Source organism: Cryptotermes secundus, unplaced genomic scaffold (genome assembly GCF_002891405.2).
Source record: "Cryptotermes secundus unplaced genomic scaffold, Csec_1.0 scaffold425, whole genome shotgun sequence".
In the NCBI taxonomy this organism is placed as follows: domain Eukaryota; kingdom Metazoa; phylum Arthropoda; class Insecta; order Blattodea; family Kalotermitidae; genus Cryptotermes; species Cryptotermes secundus.
Genome location: NW_019721524.1, coordinates 49,277 through 70,532, shown reverse-complemented (window position 1 = coordinate 70,532; position 21,256 = coordinate 49,277). Strand labels below are relative to the sequence as shown.

At 39.3% G+C, this 21,256-nt stretch overlaps 1 protein-coding gene across 4 annotated transcripts in view; it reads right to left on the bottom strand.

Annotated features, from left to right (window-relative positions):
* LOC111875504 (selenocysteine lyase) overlaps positions 1 to 21,256 on the bottom strand; it is a 70,682-nt gene that overhangs the window by 11,530 nt on the left and 37,896 nt on the right. For all 4 annotated transcript variants that reach the window (XM_023871807.2, XM_023871808.2, XM_033755842.1 and 1 more), the window contains exon 8: positions 17,057 to 17,208. In XM_023871807.2, coding sequence (XP_023727575.1) covers positions 17,057 to 17,208 — 152 coding nt within the window. The remainder of the gene's footprint in view (positions 1 to 17,056; positions 17,209 to 21,256) is intronic.

Genomic DNA, 21,256 nt, shown 5'->3' with positions numbered 1-21,256 from the left:
GCATGGTAAACCATCTTCAATGTTTCCTGTGACATAAAAGGCTTAATTGATCTCATCGCATAGCAAGCTGCATTTAATTTAGGTATAATTTGTTCAATATGTATTTTCCAAGACAGTGTACTGTCTACATGTATTCCAAGGAATTTTGTATCAAGTACTTTACAGATTAATTTGTTGGCATAACTGATGTCCTGATCAATTTGGTGGTCCAACTCATTGTAGATATCTAGATTTCATCCTAACAATGCTCTAACTCCATGAAGCGAAATGCTATTCAGATACTCATGATATTCACCGTCATTTATAGAAATGATGAAAGTCACTGTGTTCACAACTACCTGCCACTGGCCCCTATCATGTGCCAGCACAATCCTATCATCAAAACTCTTCCCTAATTTTTTAAGATTCCATCATAATATTGTCTCCATACCTGCCTATGCCTTGCCTCAGCAACTCAGAGAGTTGAAATAAGCAATCACACCCATTCCCCTCCACTAACAACCATAACCATTAACTTGTGGCAGTCATGTTACTACAAACTGTGAAAATACTGGTCTCCTTGTAGAGCATTTGATGTCTATACAAATGTAATTAAACAACGATAAACACGAAAAAAATTAATGTGTCTTCTGGGAAAGAAAGGCTGTGCAGTTTTCTATTTACTTTATTCCATTTCATTTTTCTCAGTGAGTGCATATTGGTGACTGCATGTCACAAACTGAAAGCCAAATACTTTCAAAAGCCTGTGAGGAACTGAATGATAAAAATATGGCAAGTCCTTATTCACTTAGGCTAGTATTTTATTCAACTAACTTTCCACAAATTTTCTGTTCTTTTCTATCATGGTATATATTATCACTATTCAGTATAGGCAGCATTTTATTCAACTAGCTTTCCATCACTTTACCATTCTGTTCTAGCAACCTATTTTTTTCTTATTGCTAGTGGGGTGGGACTAAGTCCCTTGTACTGTGGCCACTTCTGGCCTATTGTACCAGCCCCAGATGATAGGTGAGGGCGATTGTGGAGCAACTGGTGGAATGAAGATTGGCAGGGGAAACCGAAGTCCTTGGAGAAAACCTGCCCCAGCGCCACTTTGTCCACCACAAATCCCACTTGATCGAACCCAGGCTGCCGCAGTGGGAAGCCAGTGACTAACCACTTGAGCTAGCCCTTCTAGCATTATATATATTAGCAAATCAAAATTTGCTATAGCTAGTATTTTATTCAACCAACTTTATATCATTTTTCTGTCTTTTTTTACCATGGTATACACTAGCAAATCACTATTCACTATAGGTAGTATTTTATTCAACTAACTTTCCATCACTTTTCTAACATGGTACACAGTAGCAAATCACTATTTGCTACAGGTAGTATTTTATTCAGCTAACCTTCTGTCTGGACTTAAATTTGAGGAAGAAACTAGTGAAATGCTACATTTGGAGCATAGCTCTGTATGGGGCTGAAACATGGACACTTAGGGCAGTAGATCAGAAACATCTGGAAAGTTTCGAAATGTGGTGTTGGAGAAGANATGGAGAAGATCAGTTGGACCGATTATGTGAGAAATGAAGAAGTGTTAATTAGAGTCAGTGAGCAGAGGAATATCCTACACGAAATAAGAAAACGGAAGGCTAATTGGATTGGCCATGTTTTACGCAGAAATTGCCTTCTAAAAGAAGTTATTGAAGGAAAGATAGAGGGGCGGATAGAAGTGACAAGAATATGAGGAAGAAGGCGTAAGAAGATGCTGGATGACCTTGGGTACAGAAGAGGATACTGTCATTTGAAGGAGAAAGCTCTAGATCGCATTAAGTGGAGGAATTGTTTTGGAAGAGACTGTGGACCTGTGGACAGATTACTGATGATGATGATGATGATGATGAACCTTCTGTCACTTTTCTGACCTTTTCTACCATGATATACAGTAGCACATCATTATTTGCTATAGCTAGTATTTTATTCAACTAACTTCACACAATTTTGCTGTTCTTTTCTAGCATGGTTTACACTAGCCTTGGATATGACATTTTGCATGAGCCACCAAAACCATCACTTCATCCAGTTTAATATGAAGATAATTTTCATTGTAAAAACGTTTAACCACTTTTTAAGCATATGTCAGTGGCTTTCCTTTATTATGTTCATCACAGAGAGGCGTCATTCAACCATGGTTTTAAAATTAACACACACATATAACAGAAAGATGAAGCAAGCAGACACTTCAGCTTACACAATACATAACTGAACAAGCGGTTTCTACTCTTTCCACATGGAACAACAATCAATGTGTAAAATGAATAAAAATACATAAGCACAGACACAAGGATATCACATGTTAGTGCAACCAATAACGGAGATGCTGTTCAGTTCCAGGCAGAGCTAGTGTGCCATTTCCACAAGTGGCATGCTTCCCTATGTTGAGCAGACATTTTATAATATTGTAAGGTGGATGGACATGGCGCTGCTAGGTAACTGACCGCGAAACACCTTGTGACTGAATACATGCAGGGCAACTGACTGACTGACCATCAGTTGCAATATGACTTTGACTTTGAAGAGATGTCAGTATTTGAGAGTGTTTGAGTGTTTAAGTGACAGAAAAAGAGTTCTCGGTGGAAGATAGCCATAGAAAGGTCGTCGTGAGATTAACATGTAGTTATTGTGAATTGTGTAAATGAGCAGGAGTGTCATAAGTAATTGCAGTTACGGCCTGCAAGTGGTTAATAAAACTAATTACCAATACGAACGGTGTCTTCAGTAGACAAAAATGTTACAATATTTATGTATATGTATGTTCAGAGACAGTCATTGGAGTTCAAGTCCCAGTATAGTAATGAATTTTCTCTTCTCTATGTCATCCACACTGGATCTGGGGCCCATCCAGCCTCCTATCCAGTGGGTACCGCCGGAAGCAAAGCGGATGGAGCGTGAAGCTGACCATACATTTCCAACTAGTGCTGAAGTCAAGAGAATGTGGATCTATACATCCACTCCCTCATACACTTTCATGTTATAATGCTTAATTAGTTAAGTACAGGGACAACTTTATCTTTTACACCACATATTGTAACGTGATGGACTACTGAAGACGCCATTCGGATTGGTAATTGGGTTTATTAACCACTTACGCACTCTCTCTTAACTTTTAACGTCCAAAGTGCCCCAATCGGGCCAGTGATGGTCGTCGTGGCCAAAGTACCCTGTTTTGGCCAGTCGGGCATTTAAACTCCGCTTGTGGAAGCATGTGCACACGCCACTAGTAGAAGCGCATGCACAGTCCTAAATAGTTATTTTTAAATGTAGTAATTACCAGACAGACTTGAGTCTGACTGAGGAATTAAAATGATACCTAAGTGAACAACAGTAAAAAAGAGTATACATATGAATTATGCTCAAACTCATCCACAAGCCAGTACTTTCATTGCAGATTCTGCAGACTAATGTGTTAAAAATATATATTAAATTCGATGCACATACCTTTTGTGTTGTTATCTGATTGATGTATATATAGGCTGAAATGAAACTACAATATTTGATTTCACTATGAATGCACAGAAAACAGATCACACTCTGTATCTCAGCCATGATACAACTGTCTGTCCACGACCCTTGAAAGGGCAATAATCTCTTGCAGCTATAACAGTAGGTTTCAGCACTGAAGAAGGGACCCCTCTAGTTTTCTCTTGAATAGCCATGCCTTCATTCTTCTGACCTTAAGTCAAAAGATTCGAAAATGTGAAGAGTGTAAGCAGTGCTAGCAGAAGACCAAATGACTTTATTGCTTCCATCTGTTTTATGACACCATGGACTGTTAAAATGTGTCAAGTGTTACAAATAGAAATGACTTTTTTATAATGCAGGACAACTCTGTGAAGAACTGGGAAACAATTTTTGCAGTACGCATCAAAATTAAAAGAAAAAAATTGAAAATAGAGTATAACTCTTTGTATAAAAATTTTCAAATCTTCCGTTATAATATGCAACACTGTTCTTTGCTGATACAAACAAAGTTAATTCCACTCATTTATCATAAAAATTGAGTTACATACAGCATTTTCAAACACAATGCTTAAAATTGTTTAAGCCCCCTAACAGGAACGGACATTTAAACGCAGAGTAGCGACGGGAATTTAAATAAACTCCGGCCAGCTCAAGCTTACACTATTTCAGAAGTCCAGCATTTAAAGGTTAATTACACTCTAATACAGCGCTATCACTGTTTTACACTCTTTCCAGTTCACCTTTACACATGCACTAGAATTCCCTGTCTTCCACTAGTCATCTCCTAGCAACGGATTTGAACAAAGAAACTGGCACTTCAAACCACTCCAAATATTACACATAAGATCTTCCACTTACACTTGACATCCTCACAGGGCGACCTTCTGTATTCCTGGCTCTGCTTTGCTTGCTTCTGCCAATCTCAAATACTCCAAGATACTTCCAAATACTAACAAACACTGACATCTGTTGTGTCAACTTGTTACATAGCTTCTGCACTGACAACACAGAAAAGAGCCTATACTGTTGGAACATGTTTAATGAGTCACTGCATAGAAATGGTTGCGGCACGGACTCCATAGAAAACAGTTACATGATAAGACTGTTGCATGACGTCAGCCTAGTGTGGAGGGGTGTTTCCTGAGCGTGGTGTAGCAACAGGCTGTGTGGGGGTATGTGACTTCACTCATGGAAAAGCAGAGGTCACATGACCCCTACTTACTGTTGCACAATCCAAGCGTTCACAGAGCTGTTGCCTTGCAACACACTGATACAATCCACAACTCTACCATTGCGCATGTGCCCTGAGTCTTCTGTGGCTCAACAGTTCCTGCATAGAGCAAATACGCTACACTGCTCCTCCTTAAGGCCGTTTGCCCCAGATAGCCTAATGGTGCAGCCCTGTTCCCTTTCTTCCAAGGGTTGTGCTTGCAACGTCTTCTTTTTCCCTGGCTCAGTTTCATTCCTTCCTGTTGTCTGTTCTCCAACCACTACAACTGCTCCCTCCTTAAGGCCAGCTCGTCCCTAGCAGTTCACTGCTAATGTGCTAGTACATCCAGATGTACTGCCAGCATCCAAAATTCTTCTTCCTTCCTCTCTTTCTCTCTCTCTCTGTAGTGGGGGCCATAACTCTTAGAGTGGCCAGTGCTCCCCAATATCCAGCTCTTCTTAGGCTAATTCTGCTTCCTTTTCACTTCAGAGAGGGCCGACACCTCCATAAGGTCCATTTCCTCATTTGCTGAGGTGCTCGCTCTCCTGGGCTTCACCCTTTGATGCCCTTTGATTTGCTTGCTGCCTTGTAGCTGCTGTTTCAGGCCTCGGTCCCTTATGCCATTGTTGCATTCCAGGACCTTCCAATGTCTATTCTCCTCTGTTCATCCATTCTGGGTTTCTTGCTCAACGTTGTCCCTGGTCAAATATTTCCTGATGAAATTTCCCTTGCGCCATACCACTCCTGCACAGTGAGTCATCTTTCTGCTGGCAGCCAATTCGTGCCGCAGTCCAAAATTTCCCTGGGTCAGAATTTTCCTGAAGACATTCTTTGGTGCCATGCAACTGTTGCATGGTTGGTCACCTTCCTGCAGGCGGTAGCCAACTTCTTCCAGGATCCATAAATTTATTCCTCTATACAGGTCTCTTAATATTCTTGTTCTTACTGTTCATTGCAAGCTCATCAGTTTTGTCTTTCAGATACTCCCTCTTTTTGTTCCTGAAATGCCTGCTGGTTTCGCATCTTATATTGTTCAGATTATCCCCATTTAACTCACTTGGATCCTGTAACCATTGCAATTTGGCCTGATTTCTTTGCTCTAATAATTTTGAGCATCCTTCATCGAACCATGACTTATGCTTCTTTGGTTCATAACTACAATTACTTATGACACTCTTGCTGATTTACACAACTTATCCTCACTACACACTAATCTCTTCCCTCTTATCTTCATTAGTTTTCTTGTATTTATAACAAGGGAGCTATAAAAGTCTCTCTGAATTACACACTCCCAATATAACTGAACTACAGCACACACACAAGTCTTGAAGTCACACAATAAGTCTTCACGGGCTGACGTCTCAGTTATCGCACACTATCACTGATTATCACACATGAAATCTTCTAATCACACATTCAGGTCTTCTTCCTCCTGCAGCTGTTTCGCACTCAATCCAAGAAATGACTAACTCTGACTAACTTCTTCATCTGACTCCTTAGGTACCCCAGTTTCTCTTATAAATCCTCAATCAGACAGGTGGAAAACGGAGCTTGCCATCTATTGTGTAATCACTGTGTTTAGAGAGGCGTTGCTAGGCAACCAGTGCGGTGCGGCTGGGTGTGGCTCGGTTCGGCACAGCAGGAAAAAATATCGTTTTCCTTATTGTTGCATAATAGCCATATTTACAGATTGCTGTGGCTCAACAATTCCTGAATGGCATAAATATGCCACATTTTGTTGAGCATAAGCAAACTCATGTGGCATTATTGCAAATAAACAAGATAATTGTATTTTCTTCTTTGTTAATTATCCATAAATAGGCATAAAAATGAAGTGTCTGTGCAATTTTTATTTTAAAGAGTACAGTGGAACCTCACTTAACAAGCATAATTCGTTCCAGAATCTTACTCATAATGCGAAACACTCGTTAGGTGAAACAATTTTTCTCATATAAATTAATGTAAATATGATAATGTGTTCCATGCCGAAAAAATACTCAAAAAATTTGATGTATAACGTTTATTGAAAGAAAATTATATATACATTGTTAAGGAGTGTGAATCATCTTCATCTCTTCTTCTATGAGGAATGAACCAACCTGGAATGCGAATTCGATTTGCAGAAAAAAAAATCGAAATAATTAATTTATTATTTATGATACATATCTAATTCTTTTTTACTAGAAAGCTGTCTACAGACATTTGTTTTTACTGATGGTTCAAAATCTGGTGAAAATGCGACACAGCATTATCATTAAATAAATTTGTAGCGTGCATAGCCACTGCCTTATTAGGGTGATGCTTCTCAATGTACGATGCAACCGTTTCCCATGCTTTCAGAATGTCTCTTATTACGCCAGAAGATTGTTGCTTTGCTGTTACCTCCTCCTCCTCCTCCTCCCCTGACAAACTCTCCTCCACAACTTCTTGCTGTGAAACACAATGCAACTCCATAAGCTCTTCGGTGGTCAGCTCTTGGCTGTGCTCTTCCACAAGCTCTTCAATAACATTGTTATCCACGTCCAGTCCCATGATCTTGGCCAAAGACACAATCTCTTTGACTACAGGCTCCATAGGTACTATCAGGTACATTCAACAACGCTCTCTGGCCAAAACTTCTTCCAAGCAGAAGTGGGGGTTCTCTTGGTAGTCCCTTCCCATGCCTTTTCAATCATCTTGAGGCAGACAACGATGTGGAAGTGATATTTCCAAAACTCTCTGAGAGTGAGATTGGTCCCTTCAGTCACCTCAAAACAACGCTCAAAGAGTGCTTTAGTGTACAGCTTCTTAAAGTTAGAAATAACCTGCTGGTCCATAGGCTGGAGTAACAGAGTGGTGTTGGGAGGCAGAAACTGGATCTTGATGAATTTAAATTCATCATGGAGGTCATCTTGTAGGTCTGGAGGATGGGCAGGAGCGTTGTCCATAACAAGCAAGACATGGAGTGGCAGATTAATCTCAAGCAAATATTTTTTCACAGAAGGACCAAACACTTCATTGATCCAATCAGTAAAAAGGTCATGTGTCACCGAAGCCTTGTTGTTGGACCTCCACATCACATTTAGTCTGCTCTTCTGAACTTTACACTTCTTGAAGGCTCGTGGAGTTTCTGAATGGTAAACAAGCAGCGGTTTAATTTTCAAATCACCGCTTGCATTGGCACAAAATAGCAGCGTGAGATGGTCTTTCATTGGCTTATGGCTGGGCAATGCATTATCCTCTGCTGTTATATAGGTTTGCTTCGGCATCTTTTTCCAGAAGAGACCTGTCTCGTCACAATTAAAATCCTGTTGCGGCAGGTAACCCTCAGAATCTACGAGCTTCTTGAAGTCACTGATGAAGTTCTCTGCTGCCTTTGTGTCGGAGCTTGCTGCTTCACTGTGCCTTACAATGCTCTGGATGCCGATTCTTCTCTTAAACTTCTCGAACCACCCACAGCTTCCCTTAAATGCTTGTTCTTCGGCCATTGATGACCCTGGAGTCTTCTCAACGAGGTCGGCGAAAATGATGTTCTCATTAATAGTGTCACCTTGCAATTGTTTTCGTTTATCCATATGAGGAGCAATTTCAACATTGTCGAGAATACGTAACCGTTGTGTAGATATTCTTGTCACTCCCTTTGAAGCATCTATCTCCTTAATCTTGTCCTTGTTCTTGAGGATAGAGCAAATCGTTGATGTAGACCGACTGTATGTGCGTGCTAGATCAGCCATGCTCACACCTCGTTCTCGTTTTTCAATGATTTTACGTTTCATTTCTATGGTTATTTTTATTCTCTTATGGCTGTCTTTTTGCGGCTTTTTCTTTGGGGAGATTTTTGCAAGGGTTATTAAACTTTGCACAAAAAGAAATCACAAATAATATGTCTGAACACAAGTTTGGAAAAATGTGTGATCACAAGCGACACTAAGATGCTAGTGGAACGAGTGCTAAACACAGACTGATGTAGCAAGCCCACAATCTGGGACTTCCCCTCTCGTCACTCGTTATGCGAAAGGTCGATCATTAAGCGAGTCATTTTTTTTACAATTTGTTATGCTCATTATGCGAATTACTCGTTATGAGAGGTGCTCGTTAAGGGAGGTTCCACTGTATAAGCTTCTGTTATATCTGACTTATTTTCCTCCATGAAGTTATTTACTTCATGTCTCAGGCTATATGAGACGGACCACAGGTCTTCCAAGATGTCTCTGTACTAACATTTTGTGACCAATATTTAGTACGAGGGTTGGAACTTTAACAGTGGCAACACTGCTGTAGAGACACCATGCAACGGAACCAAATAATGTCATTTGTACCACACGCTAGTTACATACCTACCTTACCTCAGAGAAAATGGACTCAACCTTCCCACATCATACGCATGCGCGGTGACGAGAAGAACAGAGCCTCGTATTAGCTGGTGGTCTAATGTAGTGTTGTCACTATGTTTTCGAAACAGGAACAATGGAGTTGGATAAAGATTGAATGTGCCAGAGGCCGTACAGCCCGACAGTGTCATCAAGGTCTTCGAGAGGCTTGCGGGGAATCTGCATTGCCTTACAGAACAGTGGCAAGGCGGGTAAAAGCCTTCAATGAGGGACACCAAAATGTGGCAGACATGCATTGGCCAGGTCGTCCTAGTGTCCTCCGCATTACTGGAGAGTGATTGACACCATACGGTTCGTGAGCTGGCCCGAGAGACAGGATTAGCGTATATGACTGTGCTTCACATTCTGAAGGTACGCCTGGGCATGAGAAAAATTGCATCACGATGGGTTCCACATTTGAGGGAAATGCCGAAATGGCTACATGACACTGCTCATAACCACCTGGAGCGCTATGGACGCAAAGGAGAGGCTTTCTTATGCCATATCATTATGCTGGACAAGACATGGGCAAAATCGTATGAGCCACAAATTAAATGCCAATCGAACAAATGGCATCATTACGGGTCACCACGAAAATCAAAAGTTCGTCAGAACCCCAGCAATGTGAAAGTTATGGTGATTCTCATGTACGACTGTGATGGTGTTATCCTAATGCATACTGTTCCCCAACAGCAGACCGTCAACGCGCAGTATTACTGTTCATTTTTGGAACACAACATGCGACCAGCTTTGAGAGAGAAGCGGGGACATTTTCTGCAGAATCCACCCATCATTTTGCAGGACAGTGCTCGGATGCATGCAGCGCAAGCTGTGGCTGATTTGTTCAATCGATGGGGCTGGGAAGTGCTGTACCATCCACCATACTCCCCGGACTTAAGCCCTTGTAACTTCATCTTGATTCCTAAGAAGAAGGAACCACTTCATGGCATTCGCTTCACAACTGTTCCAGAGATTCTTCAGGCAGTAGACCACTCCATTTGAACTATCAGGCCCTGCTAAAGGTATCCTACGACTTCCACATCGCTGGCAACAGGTTGTACACAATGCTGGTGACTACATTGAAGGACAGTTAAACTTCTAAACATGCATCTATTTTGTATCAGTTGTAAATAAAGAGTTGCCACTATTAAAGTTCCAACCCTCGTATAAATTTCTTATGTCTCCCATGAATGCTACATGCCCATCGATTCCGAAAACTCTTCTTCATTTTGTCTCACAATAATACTTGGTGAAGAGTACAAATTTTGAAATTCCTCATTATGCAATTTTATCTTACCTCCTGTCACTACTTCCCTCTTAGACCCCAATATCCTTCTCAGAACTCTGTCCTCTGATATGCTGAATCTATGTCCTTTTCCTAGTAAAAGACCCCAAGTTTGACACTCTCAGCAAACAACAGTTAAAAATTGTAGTTTCTGAGGTTTCTTTTTAAAAAACAGATAGGAAGATAAAAGATTATGAGCTGAATGTTTAGCATGTATTCTAGAAATTTAATTTACTCTTAACTTCTTCATGAATGCAATTTGGCTGTTATCACAGTGCCTATTTGGAATAATCTGAAGCAAGGATATGCTTCATCACTGTTTGTTTTCAGATTCTTTCAGAATATTCCATTACAAACATCAATGACAATCAGGTGGGACTGCAACTGAATGGACCACATCAGATTCAGGTCTATGCTGATGAAAACATTTATCTTTTTTTGATTTGTTTCATTCTGGTCCATCACACTAACAATGACAAAGGCAAAAATAATACCATCTAATGTGACTATTTAAGTTTTATCACTTGAGGATTTTCTCCCTTACATGTTTCAATCCTTATGGATCATCCTCAGAGGATATCAATACTTTCGGAAACTACTATTACAATAGATGTTAATTGTATGGATACACATATGATGTCTAAAATGCACAATATACGCAACGTTCAATCTTCCACATTCACAGCAGCCTTCTTGGTGTCAAAACTTTTAAAAAATTTGTTTTAAAAAACTTTCAAGATCAAGCTTAAAATTTATGAACCATACAGGTTTGCGTCAATTCTCCTATTGTTATTCGTAGGGGTGGCTGGTCCTGTGCTGCCTGTTTATCTTGCAAAAGGAGATCCTGCAAATATATTATGGGTATTGTAATAATTTCAGTGACCCTACCGTATATATATATATTTTTTTTTTTAAGGATTTTGTCCTGCCTTAGTATTTCCGTGTTTATTTGTGGCCTGCTGTGTTGTTTACACTGTTCTAGAGTGTGCTGTGCCTTGTAATTTATACTGCCTGTGTCTGTGACGTTGATGTGCGTGTGTTCTGATGTTGTATTATAAGGTGGAACACGTTATGTTGACTATTACTTTCTTTCATGTGTTTTTGCTTTTCTATCAATTTACTGAACTTATTAAAACAATAAATATGGAAGTCCTCCTTTATATTCATGATGCCTCCCTTTTTGGCTTTCTCAGTCATTTCCATGATTACTGTCATCAGCCCGTATTGATGTTGTTTATTTAGTATGTGTTGGGCGAATGCTGATTCATCCTTGTTTAGTCTTATGTTTCTTAGGTGTTCTTTGTATCTTGTTGTTAGATTTCTACCTGTTTGGCAATGTACGCTTTTTGGCAACTTTGGCATGTCATTTTGTATATCCTACTTTGTTCGTATTGGATTTATTTCTCATTTATCATTTGTTAGTTTTCCTATTGTGTGGGCTGTTTTGAAGGCTATCTTTATGTTAGTGTTTTTAAATAGTTTTGCGATTTTTCTTATGTAGTTTCCTGTGTAAGTAAAGGTGACCCATTTTTGCTCATTTAAGAACATTTAAGAAATGCACAATATTGGCAGACCAACTGGCCTATAATAGAAAATGACGTAAATCAACGACTAATTGAGGAATAAAAAAAACACTATAATATACTTAATAATAAAATTGATAAATCAACAACATGAAAAGGCAACTAGTAAACAAACATTTTACCCACGTTTGCACAATATGATTAACATACAACTCACTGAAAAGAAGAAAATTTACTAAATAAAGGAAGCAAATATAATGTGGGTATCTCTCCAAAAAACAAGAATATCCATTTTCATTAGCTTAGGTCGTTTATCCAAGGAATCAGTCCAGGTCCGAGACTTTGTGTTCATTTTCGTAGTATACTGATTTTTTAGTGAGGAGTTGTAAGCCCCACACCCAACCACCAAGCTGGAGGGCCACCCCTTGTTGGCTGTCCACAACTGCTTATTCAATATATTTGCAGCTTCCCTCCAAAACTGGAGGGCATCTCCTCCATCCCCAACCTGAGGACCCGCCAAGCCGTGGTGACAGGGACCCACCTAATCACGGAAATACTAAGGTAGGAAAAAATCCTTAAAAATATATATATGTATATATACATACATTTGCAGGATCTCCTTTCGCAAGATAAACAGGTGGCACAGGACCAGGCACCTCTACGAATAACAATAGGAGAATTGATGCAAGCCTGCATGGTTCATAAATTTTAAGCTTGATCTTGAAAGTTTTTTAAAACAAACTTTTTTAAAAAGTTTTAACACCAAGAAGGCTGTTGTGAATGTGGAAGGTTCAACATTGCACATATTGTGCATTTTAGACATCATATGTGTATCCATACAATTAACATCTATTGTAATAGTAGTTTCCGAAAGTACTGATACCCTCTGAGGACGATCCATAAGGATCGAAACATATACGGGAGATAAATCCTCAAGTGATAAAACTTAAATAGTCACATTAGACGGTATTATTTTTGCCTTTGAAAAAACAATGACACTCAATTACACACATATAAGGATGTTGGTCTAGAACAGAGAAAGCTACATACAGGTATACAAGCACATTCGTGGTCTGTCAACAAAAAGTAGAAGAAAACTTAATATAAGGACAGCTAATAAATCCTTTGAAACTGTAGCATAGGTGAAACATTTGGTAACAGCTGAACCAAGCTTTGCCTGGGTCAGTGCATGTTATTTTTCAAAACAGGCTGCAGCAGCCTTCCTGTACAACTACTGCTTTTCCCTCTCTCTTACTGTCCATTAATCTCCTATCTATCTTCTCCTTTCTGCCAGCCAGTTGAACTGTGTCCATTGATCAGGCATTCATAACTTGGCCTTAGGAGCTGGTAACTGCTCTCACTGTAGTAGTCCTTAGGGGTCGCTGGACAGGCCACTGGCAGTTTGGTAACTGCAAGGTGAGTGTTGGTTGTTCTAAGTTGTGTTTGGCATGTTATCCTAAATCCCTGTCTTGGCCTTATTTCACTCACCTCCAGTGGATTCACCAGGGTTATATTATTATATTTGTCTAACACTACCTCTCAGGCTGACTGTCAGTTTTAAATTTATTCTTTGTTGCTGTTTCACTGGGGTAAAAACTGTGTGCTGTGGGGGAATTAATAGTCTACTCCTATTAGTACACCATCTGTTTTCACAGATATGGTTTTGAGATTTTTTTGTCCTGGACTTGTAAGATGGCAGTTTGAAATTAACCGAAATTAACGGTTGTGGAGATTTGTTGTGCTGACCACTGCAACACACACTATCCGCAAAAGTAGGCACTAACTTCGTCGACAGGCGGCGGTTGCTCAGTCGGTATAGTTTGCTTGCGGACTAAAGCCTCCGTGGCTTTTATTTTGTTTGTATGTAATACAATTTTTATGATAAATGAATGGAATTAATTTTGTTTTATCAGCAAAGAACATAGAGCCGCACAGCATAATGTAAGGTTTGAAAATACTAAGACAAAGAAGTTATACTCTATTTTTAATTTTTTCTTGTAATTTTGATGTATACTGTAAAAATTGTTCCCTGCTTGTAAATAGAGTAGTTCTCATCATAAAATTACTCTGGCTTCTAGCATTTGAAATATTTTCGCATTCTCTGGTGCCATAAACTAGCTGGAAGCAATAAAATCATTTCGTTCTCTGCTGGCAAGTCTCACATCTTTGTTTCATTCTTCAGATATTGAAGTCTTTTGACTAAAGGACAAAGAAGAGAAAGTATTGCAGCTTAAGGAAGGTTACAGTGACTTTGTTCCCTTCTTCAGAGCCAAGCCCTCCTTTGCATATGAGATAGAATATTACCCTTTCTAAAGTCATAAACAAACACATGCACTGTAGCTTAGATATAGGGTGCAATCAGCTTTCTGTGAGCTCACTGTGAATTCAAAAATTGTAGTTTCATATCATCGTACATAAAATGGCAATGATACATTATTGTCTGGAAGATGATTAAATTGAAGGGAAACTGAAGTGCAAGATATGTGATGTGGGACTATGCATTTTTGAGTGCTTCAAAAAGTACCATAGAAAGATGAGATTTAGTTACCTGACGAGGGAGGTGAACCTTGTATATACATCAAGCAGATAACTACAAAAAAAAAAGGTATGCACATTGAATTTTACTCTATTTAAAACTAAATACAGAGTAGGGAGGGAAAACTTACTTTTTTTGAAGGCGAATAAAAGAAAAATTATTGCTGATAATAATTTATATTTATGTTTAGCTAATGAAAGAACATACTTTAAAGTTTTAAATCATGTAGTTTTAAACAAAATATCTTGAAGGTGGTGGCCACCATTCTCTATGCACTGATGCAACCGTTTTCTGAAGTTCCCTTCTGCATGTTCCAACATGTGCACTGGAATTTGGGCTACTTACTGGCGAATAACATTTTTCACCTGAAGCAGGTTTGCGGGGCGATGTTTAAAAACCTCTGCCTTGAGGTATCCCCATAAAAAAAATTACAGGGCGTTAGATCAGGTGGGTGTGCTGCCCACGGGATGTCACATCGAAGCGAGATGAGCCGTCTGGGGAACTTTGCCCTCAAGACTGTCATCGAAGCTCGGGCTGTGTGGGCAATGGCACCATCCTGTTGGAACCAGACATTTCCTAGATGCATTTCTTCAAGAGCTGGTTCGAAAAAGTTTTTAATCATGTCCACATACCGCTGTGAATTGACAGTAACTGCATGATTGTCTTCTTAAAAAAAATAAGGACCAATAACTCCAACTCTCAACAATGCACACCATACTGTCACCTTATCACTGTGAAGTGGCCCCTCAGGGAGCTCTCTGGGATTGTTACCATTCCAATAGCGCATATTCTGCTTGTCGACATATCCGGATAGCTGAAAATGTGCCTCATCACTAAAGAAAACAAGTGCATCAGGGGTAAAGTTTCCAATAACGTTTCGTCCGCCGTTTTCGGTTCTGGAAATCACGTGGTGACAACTGCACAACAATAATCTTATAGGGATGGAAATGAAGATGTTCGTGAAGAATTTGGCGCATTGAATGATTGGATATGTCTAGGGCGACTGCATGTTTGCGAGCGGAGCGTCTTGAAGATCTCAAAATTGACTGTTGAACCGCCTCCACATTTTCTGGCATCGTAACGGTCCGTTGTCGTCCTGATGATTTTTTCACCACACTCCCGGTTGTCCTAAAGTTCTCTACCCACAAAAAAATCGATTTCTGGTCGGGAACCGAACTTTTGGGCTTAATGCCGAAGTGAGTATGGAATGCACGCTGCACTGCCAAGTAGGAATGGTTGTTTGAAAAATAGGCTTCGACAGCAAACACACGCTGCTCACTCGTCCATCTCATGTTTCCTACTGAGGGGTATTACACAGAAACTTCCGCGACTGCTGCATTCGCCGAGCCTATCCCCACTTTTCTGCGACCTCCCCTCCCTTCACAATGAGTCTTCCCAAAAGGAAGTTTCTGCGCCCCACCCTGTATATAGGATTGGGTGTTCATTTCTACTAGTGGAGTGTGCACGTGCTTCTGCCAGCAGAGTTTAAATGCCCAACTTCACAAATCGGTGTACTTCAGCCACAGTGACCATACTCATTGCTGTACTGATTGGTGCACTTTGGACCTTAAAGGTTAATATTATCATGCACAGTGTAGGGACCAATAACTGTGTAGTATTCACAAAATACAGTACTATATCAGCAAAAATAATTGGTGATAGAACAAACACAATGGACAATTAGTATATGCTAGTATTAAATATTCTGTGGACCTAAATTAAACAGTTCTGAAGAGATGGCAAAAAAAAAAAATATTTCTACGCAACTGACCTGCACCTAAAACTTTATTGGGACAAGTAACAGAATTACCTTTTTCTTCAAATGTTCTAGCATGAAAATGGTCATCTCATATCTGAGGTTATCTTCGTCAGATAAATGCGCCAGAAACAATGTACAAATTTTGTAACATCCTTTTACAACATGACAATGAGACAACCCAGTGAAAGAAACCAAAATTTGACTTCTACACCAAATCTCTTTTTCTTCTACTTTGTAAAATATACAACACAATTTACATAAATCAGTAACACCCACTATCGGCATGGACTGAATTCATCTGACTCATGATAATGGAAACTTCCTGAGTATATAAGCAGCAGGACTCAGCTCCACAGAGTTAATCAGTTGGTCACTAAAACCTGCAGATGCGAAAGGTACTGTGGCATATGGACCTGTTTCTAGGTAGTGAGTGTGAAATGAACAAGGCAACAGCCGTTGGTAGGCAGCAAATTCTTAACAAGCAACAGCTGAGCTATAACAAAGGAGGAACTGTTGGAAACAGTGTTTTCTACTCCATATGTGAAAAGGGGTTATATAAAGAGGACATCATCTGAACTACAATCAGGCTATGAAGAGAAGACTAGGAGGTTGGTGTGAAATGGCTGGTGGCCTGGGACTTAGTTCAAGCACTATGAGAATTGTAAGGGACTCTGTGATGAGAGGGCTTAGCACAGAAGCTGAAGAATCTCCACTGTTAGAATCCATTGCCAGGAAGTGACTAGTGCTGTAGTTACAGTGATATTTGGCGTGTGCAAATTTCATGACTGTTATAGTTGGTTGTAGTTATGATCTGTAAGTGGTCAAAACATCCAATCCAAACCCCGTTGAGTCATTCTAACATGTGACAATATGAAAATACTACCTACCTAGGATGAATTCTTGTATAACAATGTTGTTACAGACTGTTTTAAGTCTTCAATGGCAATGTCTATGTCACCTTTTGTTGTCTCTCTTCCGACACTCAAACGAATGGAATTAATAGCCTGATGATGTGGTATACCAGATGCAAGTAGGATTCCTGTCAATAAGGATATAATATAGTTGGTATATCATACAGGCAGACATCTTCTTGATTGGTTCACTGGATATTTAATGATGATACATCAATTACGTAAGGTGAAGAAAGCAGTCTTCTGGGATTTGGCACCACATATACACGGTGCCAAATCCCAGAAGACTGCTTTCTTCATAGTCACCGCCGTGAAAGCCTCAAATCTTACAATTACATAAGTTCTTCAGCACCCATTAACACACGAGAATGTGACATATGAGGTTCTCCCACCAATGACTATGAAGATTACAGTCTTCAAGGATGTGACACTGTATACTCTTTAGATGTTTATAAACATTTCAGAGGAATGAATTGGCACTTCAAACACATTAATATCTAACCCATCTGGTAACACAACGTAACTCAAAAGACTGAAGGTCAGAGATATTTATGCATTTCTTGCTATCCTGGCAAAAATGAGAGAAAAGCCAGAATGTGAACAACCAAATGGCAAAATCAGGTTTATATGTCCATACATCATACTGCAGACAGGAAAGAAATATGGAAGTGCTTCAATGCATATAAATTACAATTTATGGTCCATACCAGGAATTTTATAGCCAGGATTGATAATTTCCATAAGGGCAAAATTCTCCAATGTGAATGGGGGGGCACTGTGATTTCAATTCAGTTCAATTCTTTATTATTTATGTGCCAAGTCAACAGCCGCAAGGCCAATTACAGACTTAGCACAGTGCAGATGAAAGTAATTACGTGTACATTATAGACAAACACTTTATAAGTCAAAAACAAATTACAGGCAATTTCTTGGGAAAACACAATAATGAAGAAAAGTAAACAAACAAGCAAATAAATGATAATAATAACAATAATAATAATAATTTCATTATCATAAAACTAAGTGTTATTAAGAAGTGAAAAAGAAACAGAAATATTTAATTATAATAATAATAATTCAATTCAATTCTTTATTATTAATGTGCCGAGTCAACAGCCGCAAGGCCAATTACAGACACAGCACAGTGCAATAATAATAATAACGAAATTAATAAAAATAGTGATAATAGTACGAGTTAAATTAGTTCAGTATAAGATTTGTTTCATCAACAGAGTTTTTGGTTCAAAGAATACAAATAATAGATGATGGGAGTTTTATATTTTTCTATCCCAATTTTTAATTCCTACAAGTTGAGTTGTAGGTTTTAGGAGTGACGCTGCAAATAAAAATGACTGCAAACAAAAATCTCCCAGAGTAGGCACTCAATAGTACTTTTCTCTAGGACTTTCACTCTCACTTGAAGCACTTCCAAAGATTTCACTCATCTGTTGGCAACACTGAATGTTCTTCCATTTATTTACACTCAGTAGTGCTCATGTAAGTGCACTAGTGACTGTGTTGAGTGACAGCCCGTGTGAAAGACTCGGAAAATGGGAGACTTCACCGATTTTCAAAGAGGACAGATCGTTGGTGTGCGTTTACCTGGAGCATCTGTGATAAAAACTGCCACATTATTAGGTGCATTGAGATTGACAGTTTCTAAGGTTATGTGGGCATACAAGGATCATGGGAAGACAACATCAGCAAAGAGGAACAGTGGGTGAAAACACTGAGAAGGATTGTTTTGAAAAATTACACAATTGCTGCAGCACAGGTGAACTGTGGTAGAACTGAACATTCATCTTGACAACCCTATTTCCACAAAAAAATGTTTTGAGGTGAGCTTAACAAATCCAAACATCCATAGTACTGCTGCAATTGCTAAACTTCTGATTACTAAAAGTAATGCCCATATGCATAAACAATGGTGTCCTGTCATGCCCAATAATTTGGAGTTTGTGTGATGGTTTGGGCAGCAGGAGCATGGTATTCTACTGGTCCCTTTATTGCCCTTCATGGCCAAATTACTGAAAGGGAATACATACACAGGTTGGATAATCAGGAGCATCCCATGATCCAGGAATTATTTCTGAACAATGATGGAGATTTCTACAATGACAATGACTCTGTCACTGAGCTGAAACTGTTCAGTCATGGACTGAAGAGCATGAAGGTGAACTTCAACATCTTCTCTGGCCAGCCAAATCACTAGATTTGATCTGCACTGAACCATTCTGGTCAGTTTTCAAGACTACAGTGAGGAACAGATTCCCATCTCCAACATCTCTAAAGCAGCTTGAAGATGTATTTCAACAATGGTATAAATTCTGCTACAGACTGTTCAAAATTTGTACAAGTTCACTCCAGGAAGGACTGTGGCTCTCCTGAAGGCAAAAATTGGTCCAACACCATATTAATAAAGAAATGTGTATAGCATCTGTAGTGTTTCCATTATTTTGTACAACCTCTGTATATGTGTGTCTGTCCCATCACAAAAGAGGCTATGAGTGGGGAGGATGAGAAGACCTATATCAAATGTAGGCTGCTTGTTGCAGTATTAACCTTTATGAGCTGAAAGACACTGTATGGGGACCTTTAAAGTAAAGCCGAGTGGCCGAAGGACACCGTATGGTGACTCGCAGTCCACGCGTGCGCACAGTGTTTTTAAATCTAATTTTAAGATAGAAATTCTTGTTCTACTTATATTATTTTTGGACATCAGCTTTATAAGTAGCCTGTCTTCCTTCCTGCATCATCTAGCTGAATGTTGCATGTAACTGAATGCAGAGTCCGACGTCGCAATTCATGCACTTTGTCCGTATGTAACTCTGTTTTCCACGCGAAGCACACACACGCAACATTAGTCTCGTATTAGCAGGAAGTAGGCCAGTGATGGTGAGTGGCTTCCTCTATTCGTAACGCTTATAAAACATCGCAATTTCAACTATGCACCATGGCCCCATTTCGCATGGAAGAAGCCGAAATTGAGAGGCCGCTCATAAATCACACCATTTAGAATGCTTACAGTTTATTCTGAAGGGACATGGAAGCAAGTGGAATGAGAGGATATTCCAAGAACAGTGTCTCTCTGTGGATAGTCTGACATATGTGTATAAACAGGCAGAGTTTCATAAGGACAAAGTAGGATAAGAACTCGCCCACACTCATGTATACAGGAAGCCGACTTGACTGGAGAATGTGCAGTACAAACAAACTTCCTCCCCTTTCACCAGATAAGACATAGTAAGAGAGAATGTCAGCAGCATGCATTTATACTGCAGAAACGTTTTGTGCAGAAGCTTTATGCTTTTTTGTGGACAGACGCTCAAAATTGGGGATTTTTTTTGGAAACAATGTCACAATTTTTACAGATTTTAAAATCTGTAAATTACAATATCTGATTCTATATTCTTTCTAGATAAAAGCAGCGTTTATTTCGTTCGTTTATCACAAAAATTTCATAAATCACAGCATTTTCAGTAACATGATTACAATTTTTATTACTCTACAATGGCAGGCATTTCAATTAACTCCAGCCCGCAGCCATTACTGGAATTTAAATGGCCCGTCTCTTAATCCTTAAGAGAAGGGCCTTACCTAAGAGGAAACATATTGCATCTCCATGACAAAGACCAACTGGTTAATGCTGTTTAGGGAAATAATTGATGCCTTATTACTTTGAACATAAGATGCACATTTTACACTTTTTCCCTGTTGAAAAAATGAGGTGCATCTTAAACTTCTAGGAATATGCACCTTTATAATTTTTTCCTAAAGCCCATATTAAAAAACTGGACGTGTCTTAAATTTGAGGGTGTCTTGTATTGGAAGTAATATGGTATTCCTTTTGAGAATTATATAAAACACATAAATACATTCCGTAGGCAAAAGAGGGGTTTCTTTAATAGTCAAGCAAATGGTACATACAGTTATCCCTGTGCTTTAAAGAGATAAATTGCTGTAAGAAGTGCTGAAATTCAATTAAAATACTGTCACGTGTTAGGTGTATAACACAAGTAACTTCACGCCGTAATGGATATAGCGAATTTCTTGAGCATTCACTCTTACAATTACACAATTCACAATTTCCCAACTACTGCCATTTGCAGTATCACAAATACTTCTCCTGTAGTCATTTCCATTCACTCGATACAAAACGACTTGGCGACTGCTAGA